The sequence below is a fragment of the Microcaecilia unicolor genome, chromosome 8 (genome assembly GCF_901765095.1).
Source record: "Microcaecilia unicolor chromosome 8, aMicUni1.1, whole genome shotgun sequence".
Taxonomy (NCBI): Eukaryota; Metazoa; Chordata; class Amphibia; order Gymnophiona; family Siphonopidae; genus Microcaecilia; species Microcaecilia unicolor.
In genome coordinates this window covers 51,200,203-51,225,796 of record NC_044038.1, presented here as the reverse complement: position 1 = coordinate 51,225,796, position 25,594 = coordinate 51,200,203, and the positions used below count along the sequence as shown (strand labels likewise).

The following is a 25,594-nucleotide window of genomic DNA, read 5'->3' as shown; positions in this document are numbered from 1 at the left end:
TGTGGATCCTTTCGCCCTATATCTGTCTTAAATGCTGACGTCAAAATTCTAGCTAAAGTCCTGGCCAACCGTCTAGCACCTTTGCTCCCAGCTGTTATTCATCCTGATCAGGTGGGATTTGTCCCTTATAGAAAAGCAACTGATAACACTAGGCGAGTGGTCGATTTAATATACTTGGCTAAGAGAATGAAGAAACCCCTTTGTCTCTTAAGCTTAGATGCCGAAAAGGCTTTTGATAGGGTGCATTGGCCATTTATGTACAAGGTGATGGAGACCTTTGGGATAGGACCACAGTTTTGTGGATGGATACAAGCATTCTATAGCTCCCCTAAAGCCTGTGTTCGTGTCAATGGGGGTAACTCAGGGATGATACCCTTACATAGAGGCACTAGACAGGGCTGCCCTTTGTCTCCTTTATTATTTGCAATGGTAATGGAGCCGTTTGCAACCAGGTTGAGAGCTGACCCCAACATATCGGGACTCACCATGGGTGGGAGAACACATAAATTAGCCCTTTTTGCAGATGACGTTCTGTTATTTGTTACTAACCCCCTGACCACTTTCCCTGGGCTCCTGCGGGAAATAGAGGAATATTCGATTGTGTCGGGATTTAAAGTTAATATGTCCAAATCTGAAGTCTTAAACATAACCCTTCCGACGGAGCTTATGGAGTCATTGAGGACTTCCTACGCATTTAGGTGGGCGGCTAAGAGCATTCGCTACCTGGGGATTAACTTGACAGCAGATCTATCAGATCTCTTTTCGGCTAATTATAAAGGTTTGGGAGAGGCAATTACAGAGGATCTGGGTAGATGGGGGGATATCACCCTCTCGTGGTTTGGCCGAATAGCAGCAGTAAAGATGAATGTCTTACCGCGCCTGCTCTACTTGTTTCAGGCCCTTCCAATCAACATGCCACGTAGATTTCTATCAATGCTACAAGATCGAATAATGCGCTTTATCTGGGGAGGGAAACGCCCACGCTTAGCACGTACGATTCTGTATCAGGATAGGGCGAGGGGAGGGCTGGGAGTACCCAATTTGGCCTGGTATTATAGAGCAGTTCAGGCACGCGCAGCAGTGGAGTGGTTCCAGGACTACCCGGATAGGCAATGGGTGCAGCTTGAACAATATACCCTAGGTGATAGGTCCTTGGGGGCCCTTATGTGGATACCGGGCTCACTTAGGTCCCTGGAAACAGGATTATGTCCTTCAATATATGTTACCCTTTCAAACTGGGATAGCATGTTCACACTCCGGCGCACAACACTATCTCGTCTGTCACCCATAGCCTATAATCCTTTGTTTTACCCAGGTACGACAAGGGGAATATTCACAAGATGGTACACTGAGGGACTACGACAATGGGGCCATTTATTTGATGGCGAGAATTTGTTGTCCTACTCTGCAGCTCTTGAGAAATTCCCGATAGTGGGATCTGATCGATACGCCTATTTTCAATTGGCATCCTTTCTTAAGACAAGGGCAGTTCGGGAGGTTATGGCCAGAGAACAAACAGCGATAGAGCTTATCTGTGAAGGTCCTCCTACGACTACTGGGCTGGTCTCTCGCCTGTATCACATTATTAATAGACAATCCCCGAGCTATACACTTCATAGGAAGGGTTGGCAGAGGGAGCTGGGCATGGAATTGGAGGAAGCTACATGGGAGAGGTTGGAGCGGGCAGTGGTGAGGGTGTCGTCTCATGTGCCCTTCCGGGAGAATGCGGTGAAGGTGCTGTATCGTTGGTACTTGACACCTGAGCGTCTTCAGCGTATTTACCCCACATTGACGGGGCTGTGCTGGAGGGGTTGTGGGGTACGTGGCACAGCTGGCCACCTATGGTGGACCTGTAAGAAGGTTAGGGCCTATTGGAGATCGATTCATAGTAGGTTACAAGGATGGACGGGCAGCCCAATGCCATGGAGCCCAATGTTCTTTCTATTTTTTGGGGGAGCAGTGAACCTTTCCAGAAACCAACATATATTTGTGGGACAGGCCATAACTGCCGCAAGAGTTATAATTGCTGCATGTTGGAAGCAGCCCATGACTCCGCCTATCATTAGATGGGTCCAAAAACTGAGATACACCTGCGAGATGGAAAGACTTCTAGCAGAGAGGCATAACCAATTAGGCAGATGGCATCAGATCTGGGATTCTTTTCTTCTTCATGTATAATTTGATTTAAGGTTTCTGTTAAAGTTGTGCCGGAAGGGTGGGTGGGAGGGGCAGGGAGGGAGGGATGGGTAAATAATAGAATATTATAAATGAAAACTCTGAAAATGTGAAGTTTTGGAACCATAAATCTGACTAATTTATTTGACACTTCAATGCAATAAGAATTACTTACTTTTTGGTACATAGAGCAATAATCACTTTGACTTGTATTGTATAAACGTGAACTTTTGAGAATACTTTGGCCTACATAAATGACATGTACTATGGCTTGCATATTGTACTATGTTTCAGATGTTTTGTATTATCTATTAATAAAGACTTCAAAAAATTAAAAAAAAAAAAAACTGTCTTGAGAGTCACATCCTTCTCAAAAGCCCGCTTAAGAGGCTCAGAGATCGCTGGAGCGCCTTCAACACGAGCCCCAGGTACCAAGCCGGACAGGGCGACCGCAAAGGAGGACGGAGAAGAAGTGCCCATATGAGAAATCGGACAAAATCCAGATGAGCAGCAAGGGACAACCCGGAGACTTTCCCCCTGAAGCAGGCCAACGCTGCCACTTGACCTCGAAGGGAATTGTAGGCCAGGCCCTTTTGTAGCCCATTCTGCAAAAAATCCAGCAAATGCGAGACTGTCGCCAGAGTCGGCGAGATAGACTTTGGAGTACACCACTACTCAAAAGTGCGCCAGATCCGAGCATGTCGCAGAGGTAGACCGCGTGCGAGCCTGCAAGAGCGTGGCAATAACCTTATTAGAATAGCTCTTGTCCCTCAATTGCGCCCCCTCAAGAGCCAGGACGTAAGACCAAAGTGGCAAGGCTCTTCCATAGTCATTGGACCCTGAACTAACAAGTTCGGAACCCGAGGCAAAGGAAGAGGCGCGTCCACCAGCATCCGCCGGAGATCCGCGTACCACGGACGCCTTGACCAATCCGGGGCGCTGAGAATCACCAATCCTTGGTGCAGGCGAATCCGAAGTAGTACTTGCCCTATCAAGGGCCAAGGAAGGAACACATACAGGAGGCCCGAGGGCCAAGGTTGAGCCAGGGCATAGTAAAATTGTAAAACTACGACTCACATTGCCAGTCAATACCACCGACTATGTAGAATTCCTCGATTGTCTAGACCCTATTCCCGTTGAACATCCAGCTGACCGAACCTGGACTAATTTCGATATACTCTTTGATGAGACCATCTCCCAAGCGATCAAAAGGTTCACCAAGTCCCACTGCAAACTAGACATATGCCCCAATAACCTTATAAAATTCGCCCCTCAACAATTCGTATCAGACCTCACGATACATTTGAATTATATGCTACAAAATGGACTCTTCCCAAAAGATAAAGGAAATATTCTACTCACCCCTATACCTAAGGACTTTAAGAAAAATACAAGTGACTTAACCAACTATCGCCCAGTAGCATCTATTCCTCTGATAACCAAACTTATGGAAGGTATGGTGACTAAGTAACTCACCAACTACTTAAATAAATTCTCAGTTCTTCATGACTCTCAATCAGGTTTTCGGTCTAACCACAGCACCGAAACAGTACTGACTACTCTTCTAAATAAATTTAAACAAGAAATTGCAACTGGCAACAATATACTTCTCCTACAATTTGACATGTCCAGTACATTTGACATGGTTAGCCATAAAATATTATTAAATATCCTAGAATACTTCGGAGTTGGAGGTAATGTTTAAAGGCTTCCTAACCACAAGAACATACCAAACAAAATCTAATTCTAATATGTCTGCTCCATGGATACCTGAATGCGGAGTCCCCCAAGGATCTCCACTTTCGCCGACCCTCTTTAACCTAAATGATGACACCTCTGGCCAAATCGTTATCCAATCAAGGCCTCAATCCATACATATACGCAGATGACATCACAATTTACATCCCATTCAAATATAATTTAAAGGAAATCACTAGTGACATTAGCCACAGCTTCCAAATCATGCATTCATGGGCAGATGCATTTCAATTGAAACTTAATGCAGAAAAAATACAATGTCTTATACTCTCATCACTACATAACACAAGTAAATTCACCAATATAACCACACCAAAATTTCCCTACCTGTTTCGGACACCCTGAAAATTCTTGGAGTTACCATTGATCGAAATCTCACACTTGAAAACCATGTGAAGAATACAACAAGGAAGATGTTCCATTCAATGTGGAAACTCAAAAGAACGAAGCCTTTCTTCCCAAGGGATATTTTTCGCAACCTGGTACAATCAATGGTGCTAAGTCATCTAGACTACTGTAATGCACTTTATGTTGGCTGTAATCAGCAAATCATCAAGAAACTTCAAACAGCCCAAAACACTGCAGCCAGACTCATATTTGGAAAAACAAAATACAAAAGTGCCAAACCCCTAAGAGAAAAGCTACACTGGCTCCCACTTAAAGAACGTATTGCATTCAAGGTCTGCACTCTGGTTAATAAAATCATTCACGGAGAAGCCCCCGGCCTACATGCTAGACTTTATTGACTTGCCACCCAGGAATGCTAAAAGATCAGCACACACATTCCTAAATCTTCACTTTCCCAGCTGTAAAGGACTAAAATACAGATTAACACATGCATTCAGCTTTTCCTATATGAGCACGCAGCTGTGGAATGCACTGCCACTTGATTTGAAAACAATTTACGACCTAATCAACTTTTGTAAATCGCTGAAGACTTCTCTCTTCAACAAGGAATACCACAACGATCCATAATAGGAACTGCAACGCATCACCACTTATCTAATATTCTGAATGTTTCCCCTCTGTACCTGATTGCTTAATTCTATTATGTTATCCATGTTCTTTATGTAATACTAATTGTATCTTTTACTTTAATGACGAATGTCATGACGGAACCTTGTAAGCCACATTGAGCCTGCAAATAGGTGGGAAAATGTAGGATACAAATGCAACAAACAAATAAATAGTAAATGACGGCAGATAAAGACCTGCACGGTCCATCCAGTCTGCCCAACAAGATAAACTCATTTTACATGGTATGCAATACTTCATATGTGTACCCAAGTTTGAGAATTCCTAATTGTCAAAATGGGGTCATATTGGATAAAACTATCGGAAGCATGGCTGTAGAGGGAGGATGGTGCTCCTACCTTGGGGAGGGCCGAGGTTTTAAATCGAGCATTAAAATGCCTATAGGAATCTGGCCGGATGCTGTGCTCTGCATGAATTTCTTCTCTCTTCACTTCAGTTTCTGTCAAATAAGAATATTGTTTTTTAAAAAGTTTGTCCTGGTTAGTACCACTAAGGCATGGCTATAAGAAATACACTACTGAAGCCCTTTCTAGCACATACTGAGTGTTGCTGTGTGACAGTTTATGTAGTTTGAATCCTAGAAAGAATATGCCACAGGTGTACTGAAACTCACACTACTGGAGTATCAAGTTGGCACTTAAACAGTAGTTAAAAGGAAGCTCACACTGCCTGGATAAAGACCACAGACTGGGAGTCATATCTTCCAATTTCTGCTCTATTAGGTCTCCCACCAATATGACCACAGTGTGAACTCTCTCAAACTACAGGCTGAGATGAATAAAAATTCAAATTCTCATAATGTTTTGCTAACTACACTGCATGACCAAGACAGACAGATCCCAAAGATTGGAGGCATACCCTCCTTTGATGGCCATGTCATTGTGAATGCAGACCGAGTCATTAATAGCTGTTTTCTCCTGTGAATGGAGGCTGAGCAAATAGCCAGGAAAGAAAGTTCCATCACACATGGGCCTTGGTCCTGTTGAAGTCAGCCTGCCCCCAAGTTGTGATAGCTCATAGTGTAAGACAAGAAGTGGGATGTTTTACCTCTCACTGGCTGACCATGATCTCCTGAAGCTCTCTGAGCTGCTGCTGGCTGGGGGACTGGCACTTCCCCTCTCTTTGTTGCACACTTGATAACAATCACTGAGTGCTCTGTGTCCCCAGATACAATTCCTCCGTTTTTCTTTGTAGCTGTTCCCAACTCCTCACTGGACTCCGAGAAAAGATCTGTGAAAAATTACAAATCAAAAGGTTTTCCATACTCTCAATTTCTTGGTATTCACAATGAACTTGGATTTCCACTTCAGCACACAATATCTCTTTCATCCTTTGTGCTCTACATTTCTGCCCTGAAGCCCCAGCTTACATCGTCCCTTGCTGTCTGTTTCCTGATTCTATATCACAAATATTCCTTGTGCACTGTGGCTTTAGCAGAAAAAAAAAAGCTCTTAGTTTGATCCTTTCACAGCTCTGTAGCCCAAGACTTATGGACTTCCCTGATAAGAGCTGATACGAATATAAGAACTAAAACAAAAATATAATTGGGAGAACCAGTCTGTGGTAAATCTTAAAATTATCAAAAAAACACCTCAAATATATATTTTAATGATTTACGAGGACATCAGAGTAAGTTCCATAGGGTCATAGGAGGAGTAGCCTAGTGGTTAGTGCAGCGGACTTTGATCCTGGGGAACTGGGTTCAATTCCCACTGCAGCTCCTTGTGACTGTGGACAAGTCACTTAACCCTCCATTGCCCCAGGTATAAAATAAGTACCTGTATATATGTAAACATCTTTGAATGTAGTTGCAAAATACCACAGAAAAGCGGTATATCAAGTCCCATTTCCCTCTTACAGGACTATAACTATTTCAAAACCCAACCTGCAGTACATAATCATTTGTCCTCCAGCCATTTTCAGAAGTGGATGTCAGGTGATGTATTCTGAACTTTATTCAGCATTGCCAGATAAACACAGCTTTCAACCAAAACTGTTTTTCATATCATTTCTTTGTTAAAATTCATAGTGACTTCTTTCACATTTGCACAAAATGATTATTTAATTGCTGGAGAACAAATTGTTTACAGTTTCTTTAGGATTTGCCATATCGCCTTAACTAACTTGCAGATCTAGGCGGTTTACAATCTAAAATCAAATATTCCAGAAAAGAAAGGAACTACAGGGTATGGATAGGAAAGATCATATCATTCAAGAACAATCAAAACAAAACTTACTAAGAGACAGTGGGTCACAAAGGGAGGGGAAGTGGGAGAGGGTTGACTAAGCAATGGGAGTGAGAAATAGACAAGGAGGGTAAAGTAATGGAAGGCTAGTAGATAATAGCAGCAATAGTCCTATGTGGGTTTATATGCTTGATGAAAAGGAAAGGTTTTCAAGGCTGGCTTAAATTGTTGAAATAAACACCCAGCGTAAATTTGGAGAGAGAGGGAATGGCAGTAGAAAGGGACTGCAAAGTAGAAGGCACGATGTCTGGTCGATTCCAGCTGAACCAATTTGGGACCACGATGATTTATAGAATGAAGGAGATGGATCAGTGAGTATGGAATAGTAAGGTTTGCTATATTGTGGAAGGTCAATCCTATAGGCCTTAAAAGTAAGTATCAGTAGTTTAAATGTTATCCGTTGTTCTATGTGATGTCAGTAATGTTTTTGAAATAACGGGGAAACATGATCAAAGCTTTGTGCATGGCATAGTAACTTTATAGCTTTGTTCTGTAAAGACTGTAATATTTTTTAGATTTGAGAGAGAACAGCCTAGGTAAACTATGTTGCAATAGTCTAACCTGGTAGCCAGAAGAGATAGAATCAGTTGAGTGGAAAGTGTCAGTCAAAATATCTTTACATCGAACATAGCTGAAGAATAAAAAAGCCTGTTTTACATATAGGGGATATCTGGAGAGAGAATGTGAGTTGAGAATCGAGGATGATTCCTAAACAGCAAAAACAGTCTACTGGTGAAATAGTATTATCAAAAAATGTAACGGACAGAAAGGGTAGGTACATCACCAGTGAACCAAGAGGCTACTGTTTTTTTTTTTTTAATTTAAAACCAGTCTATGCTCAGAGAGCCAGTTAGAAACAAGGCTTAGTCTTGAAGAGGACCAATGGACGGGGAGAATGGGTTAGTAAGAAGAAGTAGGAGAATTTGCATAAAAATGGAATGAAACACCACAAGTGTGGATGAGTGTTGCAAGAGGGCTAATGAATAGATTAAAGAGAAGCGGAGACAGAAACAAGCCCTGTAGGACTCTGTCAGGGAGCAAGAAAAGGCAGTGGAGGAAACAATTTGACAATTTTATAGGAACGGTCTGAGAGAAAGGAAGAAAACCAGGCATGGACAGAGTTACACAGACCAAGTAAGTAATTTACAAGATCAAAGGCTGTGGCAAGATCAAGTGAAATGACAACAACAATATTGTGTTTATCTCTATCTAGATTTATAGTTGCCATTAAGACCTGGCTATTCAGGCAGGCTTTAGGCAGACAGTAGCGAATACAAAATCCATACTTTCTTTTCTCTCTCCTTCCTCTTCTTTTTTTTTTTTTCACTTTTTAAGCTTGTAAGCTTGTCCTGGTTGTTATGCTTTACATTCATAGAGTTCTTTTCTTGCTGTGTTTAGTCTATAAACTGCTTAGTTCTGTTCTTAGTCACAGCGGTATAGCAAATTTGAATAAAGAATGAGAATAAATTTCACGAGTAATGCAACAAGAACTCTTTCCATGCTATAATGAACTCTAAAGCCAGATTGTTTAGGGTGTAGGGTATGTGATTTTTCGATAAAGGATGACAGCTGTATGTGGACTACTTTTTCTAATAATTTTGAGAAAAAAGCATAAATTGAAAACTGGTCAATAATGAGCTGGAATTTAGAAAAGGTTTCTTTAGGATAGGGATTTCTAAGAAGCTGGTACCAGACAAGATGAAAAACTATTGTTAATTATTGATAGTGTATTCGGTAATAATTGCAATTCAGGGATTTTTAGCCAAGAGGATGAAAAAGGATCGAGTATGCAAGACATAGGTCCATTTCTGAGAGTATCTTGAAAAGAGAGAAGTGTCTGTAAACTGAAAAGAGAACCATGAGGAGAGGCCAATAAAGGAGGGTGATGTGACATAAAAGGGGAGTCATGAGATTTATTTGAGGATGTCTGGGGGGCTAGGACAGGGAAAGACAGAGGGGACAGTGCTAGGTAGACAGCTTACATGATCTTGAACTTTGGTATAAAGTATTGGGAGAGGACTTCGGTAGGTGGGCAGGAGATGTTGTCTAGGCTAATATGATGACTGCACTCGACAGAAACAGCACTCTCTAAAGTCTGTAATGACCTGTTCCTTGCCAAATCCAGAGGCCACTACTCCATCCTCATCCTCCTCGATCTATCCGCCGCTTTTGACACGGTCAATCATGACTTACTTCTTGCCACACTGTCCTCATTTGGGTTACAGGGCGCTGTCCTCTCCTGGTTCTCCTCCTATCTCTCCCTCCGCACCTTCAGAGTTCATTCTCATGGATCTTCCTCCACCCCCATCCCGCTATCTGTTGGCGTTCCCCAGGGATCTGTCCTTGGACCCCTTCTCTTCTCAATCTACACCTCTTCCCTGGGCTCCCTGATCTCATCTCATGGTTTCCAGTATCATCTCTGTGCTGATGACACCCAGCTGTATCTCTCCTCACCAGACATCACTGCTGAGACCCAGGCAAAGGTATCAGCCTGCTTATCCGACATTGCTGCCTGGATGTCCAACTGCCACCTGAAACTGAACATGTCCAAGACCAAGCTCATCGTCTTTCCACAAAAACCCACTTCTCCTCTTCCTCCACTTTCTATCTCAGTTGAAAACACCCTCATCCTCCCCGTCTCATCTGCCCGCAACCTCGGAGTCATCTTTGACTCCTCCCTCTCCTTCTCTGCGCATATCCAGCAGATAGCCAAGACCTGTCGCTTCTTCCTCTTTAACATCAGCAAAATTCGCCCTTTCCTCTCTGAACACACCACCCGAACTCTCGTCCACGCTCTCATTACCTCTCGCCTTGACTACTGCAACTTACTCCTCACCGGCCTCCCACTTAGCCATCTATCCCCCCTTCAATCTGTTCAGAACTCTGCTGCACGTCTTATATTCCGCCAGAACCGATATATTCATATCACCCCTCTCCTCAGGTCACTTCACTGGCTTCCAATCAGATACTGCATTCAATTCAAGCTTCTCCTTCTTACCTACAAATGCACTCAGCCTGCTGCCCCTCACTACTTTTCTACCCTCATCTCCCCTTACGTTCCCACCCGAAACCTCTGTTCACAGGACAAACTCCCTCCTCTCAGTACCCTTCTCCACCACTGCCAACTCCAGGCTCCGCTCATTCTGCCTCGCCTCACCCCATGCTTGGAACAACCTTCCTGAGCCCTTTTAGCAATCGTAAGCCACTATGGAACCAAGGTTTTCTTCTTGTGAGAGAGAGAAAACATCTGGAAGGTTTTAGGGAAGCCAACTGATCCAAGGTAAGTACAAAATATAGGTAAGAGGCCTGGTTGTCTAGGTATAGGACCTCAAAGTCTAGGGAAAAATGGAGCTGGGGGTTGGCTATGCGGGTCAAGTCGAGAAAGGCGTCTGCTCCATCTTGTGGAAGTTGAAACAATAGTTGAGAGTAAGGTAATTGAGATGGAAAAGTAAATACCAGAGTGGTCAGACCAGGTTATTTGTGTAGGTGCAGGGAAGAAAGTAGATGGCACAATAGAGTCTGCAGGGGCAAGAACAAGGTCTAAGGTGTGGCCACCTTTATGGGTTGGAAAGGAGACCCACTGAGATAGATTAAGGTCTGCTAAAAATGATGAAATGTGCCTAATACTGCAGGTCGGGGGACTTGAAATAGACGTAGTCTTATAAGAGGTCCTGTGATCCTAAGGAGGATATCAGAAGAAGTTCCAAATACAAGGCAGAGAAATGGCCCAATGGACTACTGCTTTTTCTTAAGCCATTTTGCACTTGGAAGTTCTTCAGCAATGCAGTTGGCAGGAATATTTTGGTATTTTGCCATAATATTTAAGCACACGGGGAAGAAAATTGCCAATGACTCTTATCCTTAAAAAGAATCTCTGAAGCCTAGTATTTCTGCATACTCACGTCTCAGCAGCCAATTTCTAGATTCCTTTGTGCTTCTTTCAGTAATGGAGTCATAATGCTGCACGATCAGAGGCATTCTTCTGGACTTAACCACAGAGAATTCATCCCAGGTTAGAACTTTATGCTTTGGAACACTGTCTTCCAAGGTGCATCTTTTTTCCAGCTTCTTCTGTTTGGGTGTTAAGACCTTAGTGGCCAAATTTCTCCCATTTTGTGTTTGTCTGCCTATGCAGCATTCCTTTGAAAGGCTGCTTCATTTACAGGGGCCATTAGTAGTACATATTTCTTCCCCTTCCTGCTCCTCTTTTTGACTGTGTTCCTTTGAGAAATAACTGTCCTTCCATTAGGCTATTTCCTAGACAGATATGTTGCAATGTTGCATTGGCACCGAGGCTCTGAATCTAAAATGTTCACTGCTCCCTTTCCTTACTTTCTCTAGTTTCCAATATTTTGGGGGAAAAGCATGTAACATGTAGCAGGTTTGTCCTGTCAATTTGGAGTGTCAGCTGGGGTAACTGGCTGGGCCAGGGATAAGGCAGGCAGGCAATTAGTCATCAGCTAGGAGAATGCTATCTGAATCCCCTCATTTGCATCCAGTTTGACTAGACATAAGGTACCCAATTTGCTGCAGGAAGGTTCTACCAGTTCAGCATGTCTACTGGTGCATTTGGCTCACACTGTAAGCGGACAAATAACCAATACACTTTTTTTCATTCCTTCCAGTATGTCTACAATTCAGGACTGTGACATGCTGCACCTAACTCATGACATTTCAGCTGCTTACCTGATGAGTTTTTTTTCTGAACTAGACATAGGTAAACAAATACATTTCAGGAGGATATGAGAGTTCTAGGTCTATCTACAACCAAGCTTAAACTGAAGCTGCACAACTCCTCAGTATGTGATCTGTATGCTCTATGTGAAGTAACACCACTTGGTGCTCCTCTTTGATAAAATCACTAGGCTTTTTATTGACCCTTTGCATTACCTATATAGCCATTTTCAGGTTCTTACGGCTCTGCACTGCTCCAACTCTCTATTGAATTAATAGGTCAAATAGTGATATTGTATGCATTTCAGAACCCATGTCTCATTCCCACTCTCTTCTGGTTGGGGTGGCTATAATGGGAACACCTGTAGAACTACTTCGATAGCTCTTCATAGGTGAAGTTTGTACACACGACATTCTGCTAATATATTTTGGGAAAGCCTGCTCTGATAATTGACATATACACTTCAAGGTGTGGTCTCCTCTTGCTAGTTTTTGAACTATTTTGTCCTGGAATTTTGGAGTGGATGAAGTTTCATTGATGAACAGAGATGTATAGCTGTTCCTTCATACTTTAAGCTTTATGTTCTTGTTATGCAGACATGGGCATTTATTGTCTTCATAGAACAGTATGTTTTAACATAGATTTTTGACTACCACTCAATTTCAGGAGTGCTTTGCTACATCCTAAAGATTCTGAACTGATCTGGTACAGACACTAAAAAAAAGAGAAATTATGTCTTTACATGATAATTTCTTTCCTTCAGTCCTATCAGGTCAGTCCAGAAGCCCTCGCTGTTAATATTAATGAATACACTTCTATTCTAATTTATTCTCCTATTTTTCTTATCCTTTCTCAGTTCAAAGTGCTTCAATATAATTTCTCTAACTGATCTCATCAGAATTAAGGCAGATCTTAATTATTAATCCGCAAACGAACCTTTTCCGGAGATACGAAGGCGGTAGAACGAGAGGACATGAAATGAGATTGAAGGGGGGCAGACTCAAGAAAAATGTCAGGAAGTATTTTTTCACGGAGAGAGTGGTGGATGCTTGGAATGCCCTCCCGCGGGAGGTGGTGGAGATGAAAACGGTAACGGAATTCAAACATGCGTGGGATAAACATAAAGAAATCCTGTTCAGAAGAAATGGATCCTCAGGAGCTTAGCCGAGATTGGATAACAGAGCCGGTAGTGGGAGGCGGGGCTGGTGGTTGGGAGGCGGGGATAGTGCTGGGCAGACTTGTACAGTCTGTACCAGAGCCGATAGTGGGAGGCGGGGATAGTGCTGGGCAGACTTGTACGGTCTGTGCCCTGAAAAAGACAAGTACAAATCAAGGTAAGGTATACACAAAAAAGTGGCACATTTCTTGGGCAGACTGGATGGACCGTGCAGGTCTTTTTCTGCCGTCATCTACTATGTCATCTACTATCTTGGCCCAGTTGCAGGTCTTGTGTCAGTAGAGTACAACAATGCCTTGGTGGTAAAGGTAATTGATAAATACATTTGGCCAGAAGTGTCAGATTGAGGCAGCTCCTGACCCAGCAGGAGAACTGAGTGTCAAGAGTATGACGATGCCTTGTTGGTAAATATAATTTGACCAGAAGTGTTAATATGAGCACCACTGCTCAGTCATTTGGATTACTGAGCATTTCAAGGCTGCATGGTGCCCTTGGAGTCCTTAGGGGGTAAATCACACAGAACTACTTTATTTCTCTGTCTCCATTCGCTGGTCAATGGACATAACCCACAGGTTCTGAACTGGTTTGGCAGGACTACAGGAAAGAAAATTATCAGGTAAGACAATTTCTCCTTAAAGACTTTTCTTCCAGGAACTTGTCCAAATCTTTGTAAAACCCAGTTATGTTAACTGGTTTTACAAATCATTAAATATGCATTGAGTGAAAAAAAATCTTTTCTTCAACTGATTGTGAATGTGCTACCCAACTGATTTGTGTTTACCTGTTCCACTTCACTCATGTTTTATAGACTTCTGTTGTACTTCTCCTCATGTTTTATAGACTTCTGTTGTACTTCTCTTCAGCAGTCTTCTGTCAAGCCGAAGAGCCCTAACCTCTTTAGGTTTGCCTTACAGGGAAGTTGTTCTATCAGAGGGACAGAGAAAGTTCTGGAGCTGGGGGAGTTAGAGAGGAAAGCAAGTGCTGGAAGAGACAGAGGGGTAGCAAAGGAAAATAGGTAAAAGCTGTGGGAGACTACGAGGACAGTAACCACAAGAAGTAAAGCATGGTTAGATTCACTTATATGTAAGTTAAATTTGGCAGAAAGCAGTTATAAATACTACCATTCTTAGGGTCAATATTATGCTGGCGAAGTGAGTGTTTTAAGTTAGATATCTGTGCCAGCATTTACCTTAATCTATATATTCAGTGCTGCTACAGTGTGGTCACCATCCTCCTCATTCTATATAGTGTGCTTGATGTTATGTACTTCTGTGATAAAATGGTAGTTATGTGGGAAATCGACAGTTATGCACATAACTGCACTTAGGCGCTAATTTATAACTTTGTGCCTAAGTGCTCTATGTGTAGCTGCAAGGCATGGGTGGACCTTTATGCACTAACCTTTTAGAATAGTCAGTTATGCGCATAACTGCCAGCATTTAGGTGTGAGCATTTACACTAGTCATTCACATGGCTTAAGTGGTCATACCTAAAGCTAACTGTGCAACTGCTGACTTGTGCTAGTATTCTATAATGGCAATTGCGCATACCTAAATGCCAAAGTTACACACAGTTTTACCAGGCTGGTTTAAGTGCCCATGCCTAAACTGTAGGTGCATATATTCTGTAAAGGAAAGCAGGTGTCTATGTTCTTTTATAGAATAGGATCCTAGCAGGTACTCTATTTCACCCATTTAATTTAATTCAGTCTTTTATATTCCACTCAACAAACCAGTTCAGAGCGGATTACAGAAAAAAAAAAAGAAGTATTCATATACAGAAAAATAATTAATGCACACAATTTTAACATAAAACCAAGACATCAGATCAAACAAAATAAAACCAAAATACAACAGCTGTTATAAATCATAAAATTCCAAAGAATGGGGAATTAGTGATTAAGTAGGGTTGATCAAATATTTGTTAAACTATAAACTACGTCGAAAAGTCACATAATTCTTAAAGTTTAAGATGGCAGATGGAAGCAGATTTCAAAGCTACGGATCTTTGTCTACTAATGTTCGTTGATCTGTAGCTTTCAATTTGCAAAGAGCCTTAGATTGGTTAGCCAGTTATTTCTACCACTGAACGCAGAGTTCATGCAGGAGTATAAAGTTTAACAAAATCAGTCAAATAACAAGGGCTAAAAACCATAAAGAATTCTAAAAATAAATCAAACTTAATTCTAGCTCCTACAGGGGAGCCACTGAAACCGTATCAAATAAGGCGTCACAATGGATAACTTATTCCGATGGAAGCTGAATTTTGCCACTGTCTGGATAACTTTTTGCCTGCCTTCACCCTGCCCTAAACCTGGTCCCCTCTTAAAACATATTTTTTTGGAATTTTAGCCTGTCTTTCCAAATTATATTCTAAGTGGGTTACAGTATTATTAAAACAGATCAGTTATAGAATAAGACCCAATATGTCTCCTCCTTGAATAGCAGAATGCCTTTTTCTCACCATCACACTCTCCTGGATGTATTGGACTGATATCCAGGCGTGGCGGGGAGGACAGCAAGGGGACTGGTGCTGACTGGCGAGGCATTCCACTTGCTACAAATGTGGAGTCCCTCCTCTTCTCCTCCTCTGTGCTTGTGCCTAGTAATAGAAAAAAAAAAAACAGGTGAAATGTCAGCTTAAAACAAGAATCCAATCCATCAGAACCCAAAGTACATACCAAGGAGAATCAGCTGGCAATAGCAGCAGAGAAATATAGAAACCTCAGTATAGTACGGGTTGACTATCAGAAATCTTTTTGAAATGTAGAGTGAATCCTGGGTCAAGTTCCTGGTTACCATGAAAATTTGGGAAACTATATACCACCTGAATTATAAATAAGGACAGTTTGATATTCCTACCATCAAGATCTAGTGAGGAATATTTCAGAATATTTCTCGTCATCACTCTTACTCTGTCCGGCATTAAAACCCACAAAACTCTTATTAACTCACTAGTAAAAGAGGCCCTTTCTGAGCAAATGAAACGGGCGCTAGCAAGGTTTTTGTCGCCAACACCCCCCCTCCCTCCCTGGCCAACCCCTTCGTTTTTCTGCCATTGCTCCGCCCCCAACGTCATGACGTTTGACGCGAGGGTGGGGCCCGGAGTGATTTCCCACCCCCCCCCCGCCTCCCTGCGTCCCTCCCTGCCAACCCCTTTGTTGTTCTGCCATTGCTCCGCCCTCGAGGGCGGGGCCCGGAGTGATTTTGGTGGCTTCACCACCATGAACCTTCGAACCTTTTTGAAGGAAGTCAGGGCTTGGCTTCACTGACATCAGTGTCCTCAGAATGTTGAGGGTGAGTTTTATTATAGTAGATTGGGAAATGGATTTGGCCTGAATCAAAGAAGCAATAATAACCCTCAGATAGCATCAAACCTACAATTTGTGGATGATTTAAAGCTGTATAGCTCCTGAGATCATCATCTGATAGAATACCTCATAGAAACTGAAAAATTGTCAACATGTACAGACCACACAGGAGGGGTAGGTAAACCTTTTGTCCTGAGGGCCATACTGGGAGCCATGACTGAACTGGGGCCTGGGGTGATCTGAGGAGTGAAGGGGGTGGGGGGGTGCCTCAACATGGTCCTAAGAACGAAAAAGGAAACTAAAAAGTCAATAAGACTAACTGTGATTCTAGACGTTTGCAAACTATCTATAATAAATTCTCAATTAAAAAAAAACAACACATTTTCTAAAAGAGGAAGGGCTCGATATTCAAAAGCATTTATTCATATTTTTGCTAACTTTGACTGGCCAATTTATTTTTTTTTAAGTGTCTTGCGCTCAGTTTCTGGTTTTTGCTTTCTTCCATCTGTCTTCTAACTTTTGTCCATTTGCCATTTATTTTCTCTTCTCCTGTCCTACATCCATTTTACTTCTTTTTCTGCTTCTCTACTTAGATTTCACTGCTCTTTATCATTCAGTCCTCAGTCACTCTCTGTTTTTTTTAAAAATACATATACCTAGTTTTTCGTTTCCTTCCCCACAGCCCTCCTATTCCCATTTCCCTCCTTCCCACCCTCTCACTAACTCCCTCACCTCTCTCTCCATCTTCCCTCCCCTCTCCTTCATTACTTCTTTTGTCTAGCATATCTCCTTCCCTTCCCCCTGCCCAGCATTTTCCCTTCTCTTTTCTTCCATACAGGAACAGCCCCAAGGTGGCTAAAGGCACAGAGAGCTACGAGGTGAAAATGTCACAGTATGCTGAAGTTAAAATCCGTGAATGCAGTCAGGAGCTGAAGGCCAACAATGCTGCAAGGAACTGAAAAACAGGCTAGACAACCAGAAGTCTAAGGCTCCTGATGCTGAATGTTATTGCCGCCTTAGCGAGGCCATGCCGAGATGACTGATGTGCCTGGAGACAGCCGTGCAGCAGTGCTCATACTATATGCTCATACGAACGCAGGCCACATGCTGCCCCTGCATCAGAAAGGAAAAATCCTGAGGACAATTTTCAGCAGCAGTCTGACTGCACAAAGTTAAATGGATGTTTTATCAGTTTAGCTCCATGTGATTTTCTTTTGTTTGCAGCAAACATCTGTTTAAGTGGTACTACTGGAAATCCATTGCTACAGTTAAACAGATAAGACATCTATTTAATTTTAACTGCTATCTGAAATGGATAAATTATTCATCCTAGCGGTGATAATTCAGCTGCTAAATGGTTAGCTTTTCACCTGGCCCTAGAATGCCCCTGATGGCTAGACCTTTTTTGAGTCCCTCTTGAAGAAAAGGTTAAGTACAAGAAGAGCCCAAAATGTGGAGATCCTCTGCTCCATGCCTGGAGAAGGATCACAGTAACTTCAGAAGAGAACTCTCTCCACCTCAGGTGAGACTTCTCAAGGGCCAGGTCATAAAGCAGAAGAATTGTCCATCAATACCAGTCCGCAAGCCAGATGACTTCTGTCTCATGCAAGCCTGAGGCACTCTCATACTTTGAGACAGACCAAATACACATACCACAGCTGCCTGGCCAAATTGTTGTCACTACCACCACTAACAGGCTAGGGGTGTGCTGCACATTTGCCATAGGTTGACCTAAAAGGGGCCAAGGGGGAAATACATATGGGACTCCTGACCAGAGCCACTACTGCAGTAGGGCATCCAATTCAGTCGATCCAAATGTGACCGTCTCTGTGAAAACATTACAAAAGTCACAGATCCAAAATGAGAATGGCCGATTTTCACATCATGGGTCCTAAAGCAATCACATCTTTGAACTGCTGTAACTTTTTAAAAAAATGTTTTCCACATAAAAGGGTGGGGTTTGGACTGTTGTATTATAAATTGTTTGCTCTAATAGTATTCAATAACATTTGATTTTTTTGTTTCTTGTGACGTATATTTTCCCAAAGATGGTTACAAATTCTCTCCAAAGACTTAAGATGCAAGAAACCTTCATAGTCTGTCTTGTCACCATCAAATCAATCACTGGAATGCCAAAACACTCTTTATTGAGGGAGAAGGTTTCTTTGGACAATTCCCATTCCCCAGGATCATCTGCTCAGGGAATCTACTTGCACATTTTCAGAACATGCAATATGCAATGCCAACAATACCTGAAGGCAGAATTGGCCCACTGGAATAGGGCAGTCTCCTGGACCACTGCTGTGCTCTTTGAACATCCCTGCTGATTAACATAGGCCACCACTGTGGCATGTCAGAAAGAATTCCGAATGCTTTGCCCTGAATTACCATCTTGAAAGCCTATGATGCTCTAAAGCTTGTTAGTGATACCAGCTCCTCTTGCAGTACGTAATAAAGACACTTTTCTTCTCTACCGTTGATCTTGCTTCTTATCTTCCTAAGAATAGCACACACGTAGCGTTACAATAGTAAACAATCTTTAAAAAAATGTTTTAAAGCTGCTGTAAAAACTTGGCTTTTTCAGTAAGCCTACAGTTTTGTTTGAGGGTCTTCAGAATCTGCGGATCACTGTCCTTTCCCATCCTTAGTCCATTCCCCCCCCTCCTCAACCCCCTCTTATAGAATAATTGATCTGATGAGGGAATGCTGCTACTGTCATGTCCATAAATTTGTAATTCCTTTCATGCTTCCATTTTAGATTGTATACTGCCTTGTTCTGCAAGTCAACTAAGGTGGTTTAGTAAATTTTAAATAAAGTATATCTATAAACTACATATTCAGAGAGAATATCAAGAGAGGAGTTGGTGCTGAATACCCATGGACAGCAACAATATTCAACCAAAATCTGTATAGCTGAGAGGTTCAAGTTAGGCCAGAAAAATTGTTGTCCTAACTTAAATCGCTTAACTATATGGATAGCAGCTGAATGTTGCCATTATTCATATAGTTAGAAGGGATGCCTAATTTTATAATAGGGGGCCTAAGTAGGTATCTAGTTAGGTGTTATAAAATAACATTTATGTACCTTTATAAAATACTAGCATAAGGGGAGAAATCATACCTATCTTGCAGGTGCAGACAGAACTGTCCATGCCTTGATTATTCACGAATGCATGTAAATTACCATATTTTATAAATTATGCATATACTTCTGAACTCCAACCAAACTCTGCCCCGCCCCCTATACAATGGTGCGTGCTTTTACATCATTTGATACTTTGCACTTGAACTAGTTGGAACCTGTGAGAAATCTGCTAAGAAACCAATCAGACCCTCACATGATGCTGCAGCTTCTGAACCTTGGCATCGCTTGCCTGTCTATTTAGAGATAGAACTGAGAGTCGGCAGCAGCCTCTGATTTAATCTCTCTCTTTAAGGCTGGAGAAGGGCAGTCTCTGATCCTGGACTCTAGCCATCATTTTTCAGATGATACCCTAGTAGAATTATGTTAGTGATTCTAGCAGGATGAAAATACCTGGGTCTTAGTGTCTATAGTTCTTTGTGAATCCCCAGCCTTACTGGAAGGATCAGGGCTAAGAATGAGGGTTTACTTTCATCATAGTTTCTGGAACTGTGGCATTAACCGGCAGCTTTCTATGCTGCTCTTTCACCCTCAGAGAACTGAAAAAAAGAAAAAAAAAGTCAGCAGTATTTCTGAGGGTAAAATCTCAAGTTAGAAACTCACCAGCTCTAGGACGTGGAGAAGACACAGAGAAGTCACTGCTGGGAAAAAAAAAAAAGAACATGAGACAAACTGATGCATGCAACACAAGAGAGCGGCAAAGACGTATCTACTTCATATCTGGCATTACTGGAATGGGGAAAGACAGGTATAGGAGCACTACATCCTTCTTTAGCATTGGTATATAAGGGATCACAAAGAACTGTGATTGGCACGGTCTGGGAGGATCCTCTCCTCCATTTATGAGTACATGGACTGTTCTCTCAAGAACAAAGACATTTAAAGAGAGTTAAGCAGAAAGTGTTGTGGAGCTGTAGCTGTGAACAGCAGAATATATATGAGGGTAGAGTTGCCAGAGAAATTCAGAGGTCTACTCCAGAAGCAAAATATAGTAGAGCTATACCGAATAGCATATTTTACTATTCGGCCAAATATAATAAAAAATATTATTCAGCCGAACACGAATAAATGGCATTGAGCTTTAACATAACAAGTAATAAAAGAACAACGTGAAATCAGAGATCAAGTGTTTATTTCAGTAGGATTTAGCACAGTACAGCCCCGGATTATTTGTATTCAAATTTAAATTACTATTCAGTCGAATATGAATAATGTATTCGGAGCCAAATTGAATCGAATACAACTATTCGGTAGAATCCTAAATGATAAGTCATTTTAAAAAAGGTTTCTCCATGTGTAAAGCTTGTTTTACACCTGGTAAAAGTTTATATAAAATCACATGGTCACACATGTGCACCGATAAAATGATGTACACTTACAAGTGTACAGCATATAGACATTCTCAGGGTATGCTTGCAATGCACATGCAGCTTTGTAAAGTACTGGAGTGCTACTACTACTTATTTCTAAAGCGCTACTAGACGTACGCAGCGCTGTACACTTGAACATGAAGAGACAGTCCCTGCTTGACAGAGCTCACAACCTAATTAGGACAAACAAGAGATAAGGGAATAGTAAAATAAGGGTTAGGAGTTAAAAGCAGCATCAAAAAGGTGGGCTTTTAGCTTAGATTTGAAGACGGCCAGAGATGGAGCTTGACGTACTGGCTCGGGAAGTCTATTCCAGTCATATGGTGCAGCAAGATAAAAGGAACGGAGTCTGGAGTTAGCAGTGGAGGCGAAGGGTGCAGATAACCACTTGCGAATGTCACTGACAACAATAATCAGCAGTGATATGTGTATAAGTCACTGCTGATTATTGGTGTCAATGACACCAATCACACAAGTGTTATAGCGTGTGAGTAAAAGGTGGGTTATACACATGGGTGGAGAATACCATCAACTGCATGCACTGACCTGCCGTAAGTGATTGCACCTAACTTATGCTCCACTTATAGACTCGGCACTAAGCATGCCCCATTGTGACGCCTTCTTCTTATTGCCAAGTTATAGAATTGCCCCCTATGTGAGTACACAGACATACATATATTTACACCTATTTATTTGGAGCAGGTGTAAAATGTACAGATAAGAATTTGCACTACTGGGGATAATTCTGGTTGGCTATTTTACAAAGGCTACCGGTATTTATGTTGTTTTATAAAACAGACAAAAAAAATCCAACCCAAAATAATGAGAAAAGAACAAAAAATTGTATCAATCCAAAGCTCAGCACTTAAACTCATTTACCAAACCTATATGAAAGACATTTTCAAAAAGGACCATCATATGAGAAGCACAAACTCGATCAAAAGACCATGGGCCAGATATACCGAAAATGCAGAGTGCCTAAATTTATGCCTATTTTCAGCAGAAAATTCATCCTATTTTAGGATGTTAAAGGTTATTCTCATAAATTTAAGCCTGCTGTTCATTTGCTTAGATTTATGAGCCTAGTGCTGAAAATCAGTGCTAAGCTCATAACTTCTTTTCCCCACCTTAAATCCGCCCAGTGAATGATACATACCTGTAGCAGGTGTTCTCCGAGGACAGCAGGCTGATTGTTCTCACGACTGGGTGACGTCCGCGGCAGCCCCCACCAACCGGAAAAGGCTTCGCGGGACGGTCGGCACGCAGGGAACGCCCACCGCGCATGCGCGGCCGTCTTCCCGCCCGTGCGCGACCGCTCCCGCCAGTTGAATGACAAGCAATAAAATATGAAACACAACTCCAAAGGGGAGGAGGGAGGGAGGGTAGGTGAGAACAATCAGCCTGCTGTCCTCGGAGAACACCTGCTACAGGTATGTATCATTCACTTTCTCCGAGGACAAGCAGGCTGCTTGTTCTCACGACTGGGGTATCCCTAGCTCTCAGGCTCACTCAAACAAGAACCCAGGTCAATTGAACCTCGCAACGGCGAGGGTACAACAGAAAATTGACCTACGAAGAACAACTAACTGAGAGTGCAGCCTGACCAGAATAAATTCGGGTCCTGGAGGGTGGAGTTGGATTTACACCCCAAACAGATTCTGCAGCACCGAATGCACGAACCGACTGTCGCGTCGGGTATCCTGCTGGAGGCAGTAATGTGATGTGAATGTGTGGACAGATGACCACGTCGCAGCCTTGCAAATCTCTTCAATAGTGGCTGACTTCAAGTGGGCCACCGACGCTGCCATGGCTCTGACACTATGAGCCGTGACATGACCCTCAAGAGTCAGCCCAGCCTGGGCGTAAGTGAAGGAAATGCAATCTGCTAGCCAATTGGAGATGGTGCGTTTCCCGACAGCGACCCCTATCCTGTTAGGGTCGAAAGAAACAAACAATTGGGCGGACTGTCTGTGGGGCTGTGTCCGCTCCAAATAGAAGGCCAATGCTCTCTTGCAGTCCAATGTGTGCAACTGACGTTCAGCAGGGCGGGTATGCGGTCTGGGAAAGAATGTTGGCAAGACAATTGACTGGTTAAGATGGAACTCCGACACCACCTTCGGCAGGAACTTTGGGTGAGTGCGGAGCACTACTCTGTTGTGATGAAATTTTGAATACGGAGCATGAGCTACCAGGGCTTGAAGCTCACTGACCCTACGAGCTGAAGTAGCTGCCACCAAGAAAATGACCTTCCAGGTCAAGTACTTCAGATGGCAGGTATTCAGTGGCTCAAAAGGAGGTCTCATCAGCTGGGTGAGGACGACGTTGAGATCCCATGACACTGTAGGAGGCTTGATAGGGGGCTTGGACAAAAGCAAGCCTCTCATGAATCGAACGACTAAAGGCTCTCCAGAGATGGCTTTACCTTCCATACGATAATGGTAAGCACTAATCGCACTAAGGTGATTCCTTACTGAGTTGGTCTTGAGGCCAGACTCTGATAAGTGCAGAAGATATTCAAGCAGGTTCTGTGCAGGGCAAGAACGAGGTTCTAGGGCCTTGCTCTCACACCACACGACAAACCTCCTCCACTTGAAAAAGTAACTCTTTTTAGTGGAATCCTTCCTAGAGGCAAGCAAGACCTGGGAGACACCCTCAGACAGACCCAACGCAGCAAAGTCTACGCCCTCAACATCCAGGCCGTGAGAGCCAGGGATTGAAGGTTGGGGTGCAGCAACGCTCCGTCGTTCTGCGAGATGAGAGTCGGAAAACACTCCAATCTCCACGGTTCTTCGGAGGACAACTCCAGAAGAAGAGGGAACCAGATCTGACGGGGCCAAAAGGGCGCCACCAGAATCATGGTGCCGCGGTCTTGCTTGAGCTTCAGTAAGGTCTTCCCCACCAAAGGTATGGGAGGATAAGCATACAGGAGGCCGGTCCCCCAATGGAGGAGAAAGGCATCCGACGCTAGCCTGCCGTGTGCCTGAAGTCTGGAACAGAACAGAGGCAGCTTGTGGTTGGTCTGAGAGGCGAAAAGGTCCACCGAGGGGGTGCCCCACTCTCGGAAGATCTTGCGTACCACTCTGGAATGGAGCGACCACTCGTGCGGTTGCATGACTCTGCTCAGTCTGTCGGCCAGACTGTTGTTTACGCCTGCCAGGTACGTGGCTTGGAGGAGCATGCCGAACCGGCACGCCCAACGCCACATCCCGACGGCTTCCTGACACAGGGGGCGAGATCCGGTGCCCCCCTGCTTGTTGACGTAATACATTGCAACCTGATTGTCTGTCCGAATTTGGATAATTTGGCAGGACAGCCGATCTCTGAAAGCCTTCAGTGCGTTCCAGATCGCTCGGAGCTCCAGGAGATTGATCTGCAGATCCTTTTCCTGGAGGGACCACAGACCCTGGGTGTGAAGCCCATCGACATGAGCTCCCCACCCCAGGCGAGATGCATCCGTCGTCAGCACTTTCGTGGGCTGTAGAATTTGGAATGGGCGTCCCAGGGTCAAATTGGTCCGGATGGTCCACCAGAGCAGTGAAGTGCGGCAACTGGTGGAGAGGCGGATGACATCTTCTAGATCCCCGGTGGCTTGGAACCACTGGGAAGCTAGGGTCCATTGAGCAGATCTCATGTGAAGACGAGCCATGGGAGTCACATGAACTGTGGAGGCCATATGACCCAGAAGTCTCAACATCTGCCGAGCTGTGACCTGCTGAGACGCTCTGGTCTGCGAAGCCAGGGACAGGAGGTTGTTGGCCCTCGCTTCGGGAAGGAAGGCCTGAGCCGTCTGAGTATTCAGCAGAGCTCCTATGAATTCCAGAGACTGCGTTGGCTGGAGATGGGACTTTGGGTAATTTATCACAAACCCCAGCAGCTCCAGGAGTCGAGTAGTGCACTGCATAGACCGGAGGGCTCCCGCCTCCGAGGTGTTCTTGACCAGCCAATCGTCGAGATATGGGAACACGTGCACTCCCAGCTTGCGTAGGTAGGCCGCCACCACCACGAGGCACTTGGTAAACACTCGAGGGGCAGAGGCGAGCCCAAAGGGCAGCACACAATACTGAAAGTGCCGTGCGCCCAGGCGGAATCTGAGATACTGTCTGTGAGCTGGCAGTATCGGTATGTGAGTATATGCGTCCTTTAAATCCAGGGAACATAGCCAATCGTTTTTCTGAATCATTGGCAGAAGGGTGCCCAAGGAAAGCATCCTGAACTTTTCTTTGACCAGGAATTTGTTCAGGCCTCTCAGGTCTAGGATGAGACGCATCCCCCCTGTTTTCTTTTCCACAAGGAAGTACCTGGAATAGAATCCCTGCCCTTCCTGCCCGGGTGGTACGGGCTCGACCGCATTGGCGCTGAGAAGGGCGGAGAGTTCCTCTGCAAGTACCTGCTTGTGATGGGAGCTGAAGGATTGAGCTCCCGGAGGACAATTTGGTGGCAGGGAGGCCAAATTCAGGGCGTATCCGCACCGCACTATTTGGAGAACCCACTGGTCGGAGGTTATGAGAGGCCACCTTTGGTGAAAAAAACTTAACCTCCCCCCGACCGGCAGATCGTCCGGTACGGACACTTTGAGGGCGGCTATGTTCCCATGGATCCAGTCAAAAGCCCGTCCCCGGCTTTTGCTGTGGAGGCGCAGGGGGCTGCTTAGGCGCACGCTGTTGACGGGAACGAGCGCGCTGGGGCTGTCCCTGTGCCTGACGAGG

The 25,594-nt window shown here is 43.7% G+C and overlaps 1 protein-coding gene across 1 annotated transcript in view; it reads right to left on the bottom strand.

Moving 5' to 3' along the window:
• Positions 1-25,594, bottom strand: part of WDR90 (WD repeat domain 90) — a 240,642-nt gene that overhangs the window by 56,813 nt on the left and 158,235 nt on the right. Inside the window, exons 26-29 of the mRNA XM_030212253.1 lie at positions 20,122-20,159; positions 15,530-15,667; positions 6,016-6,198; positions 5,307-5,407 (exon numbers count right to left, since the gene is read on the bottom strand). Of these exons, the coding sequence (XP_030068113.1) occupies positions 5,307-5,407; positions 6,016-6,198; positions 15,530-15,667; positions 20,122-20,159 (460 nt within the window). The remainder of the gene's footprint in view (positions 1-5,306; positions 5,408-6,015; positions 6,199-15,529; positions 15,668-20,121; positions 20,160-25,594) is intronic.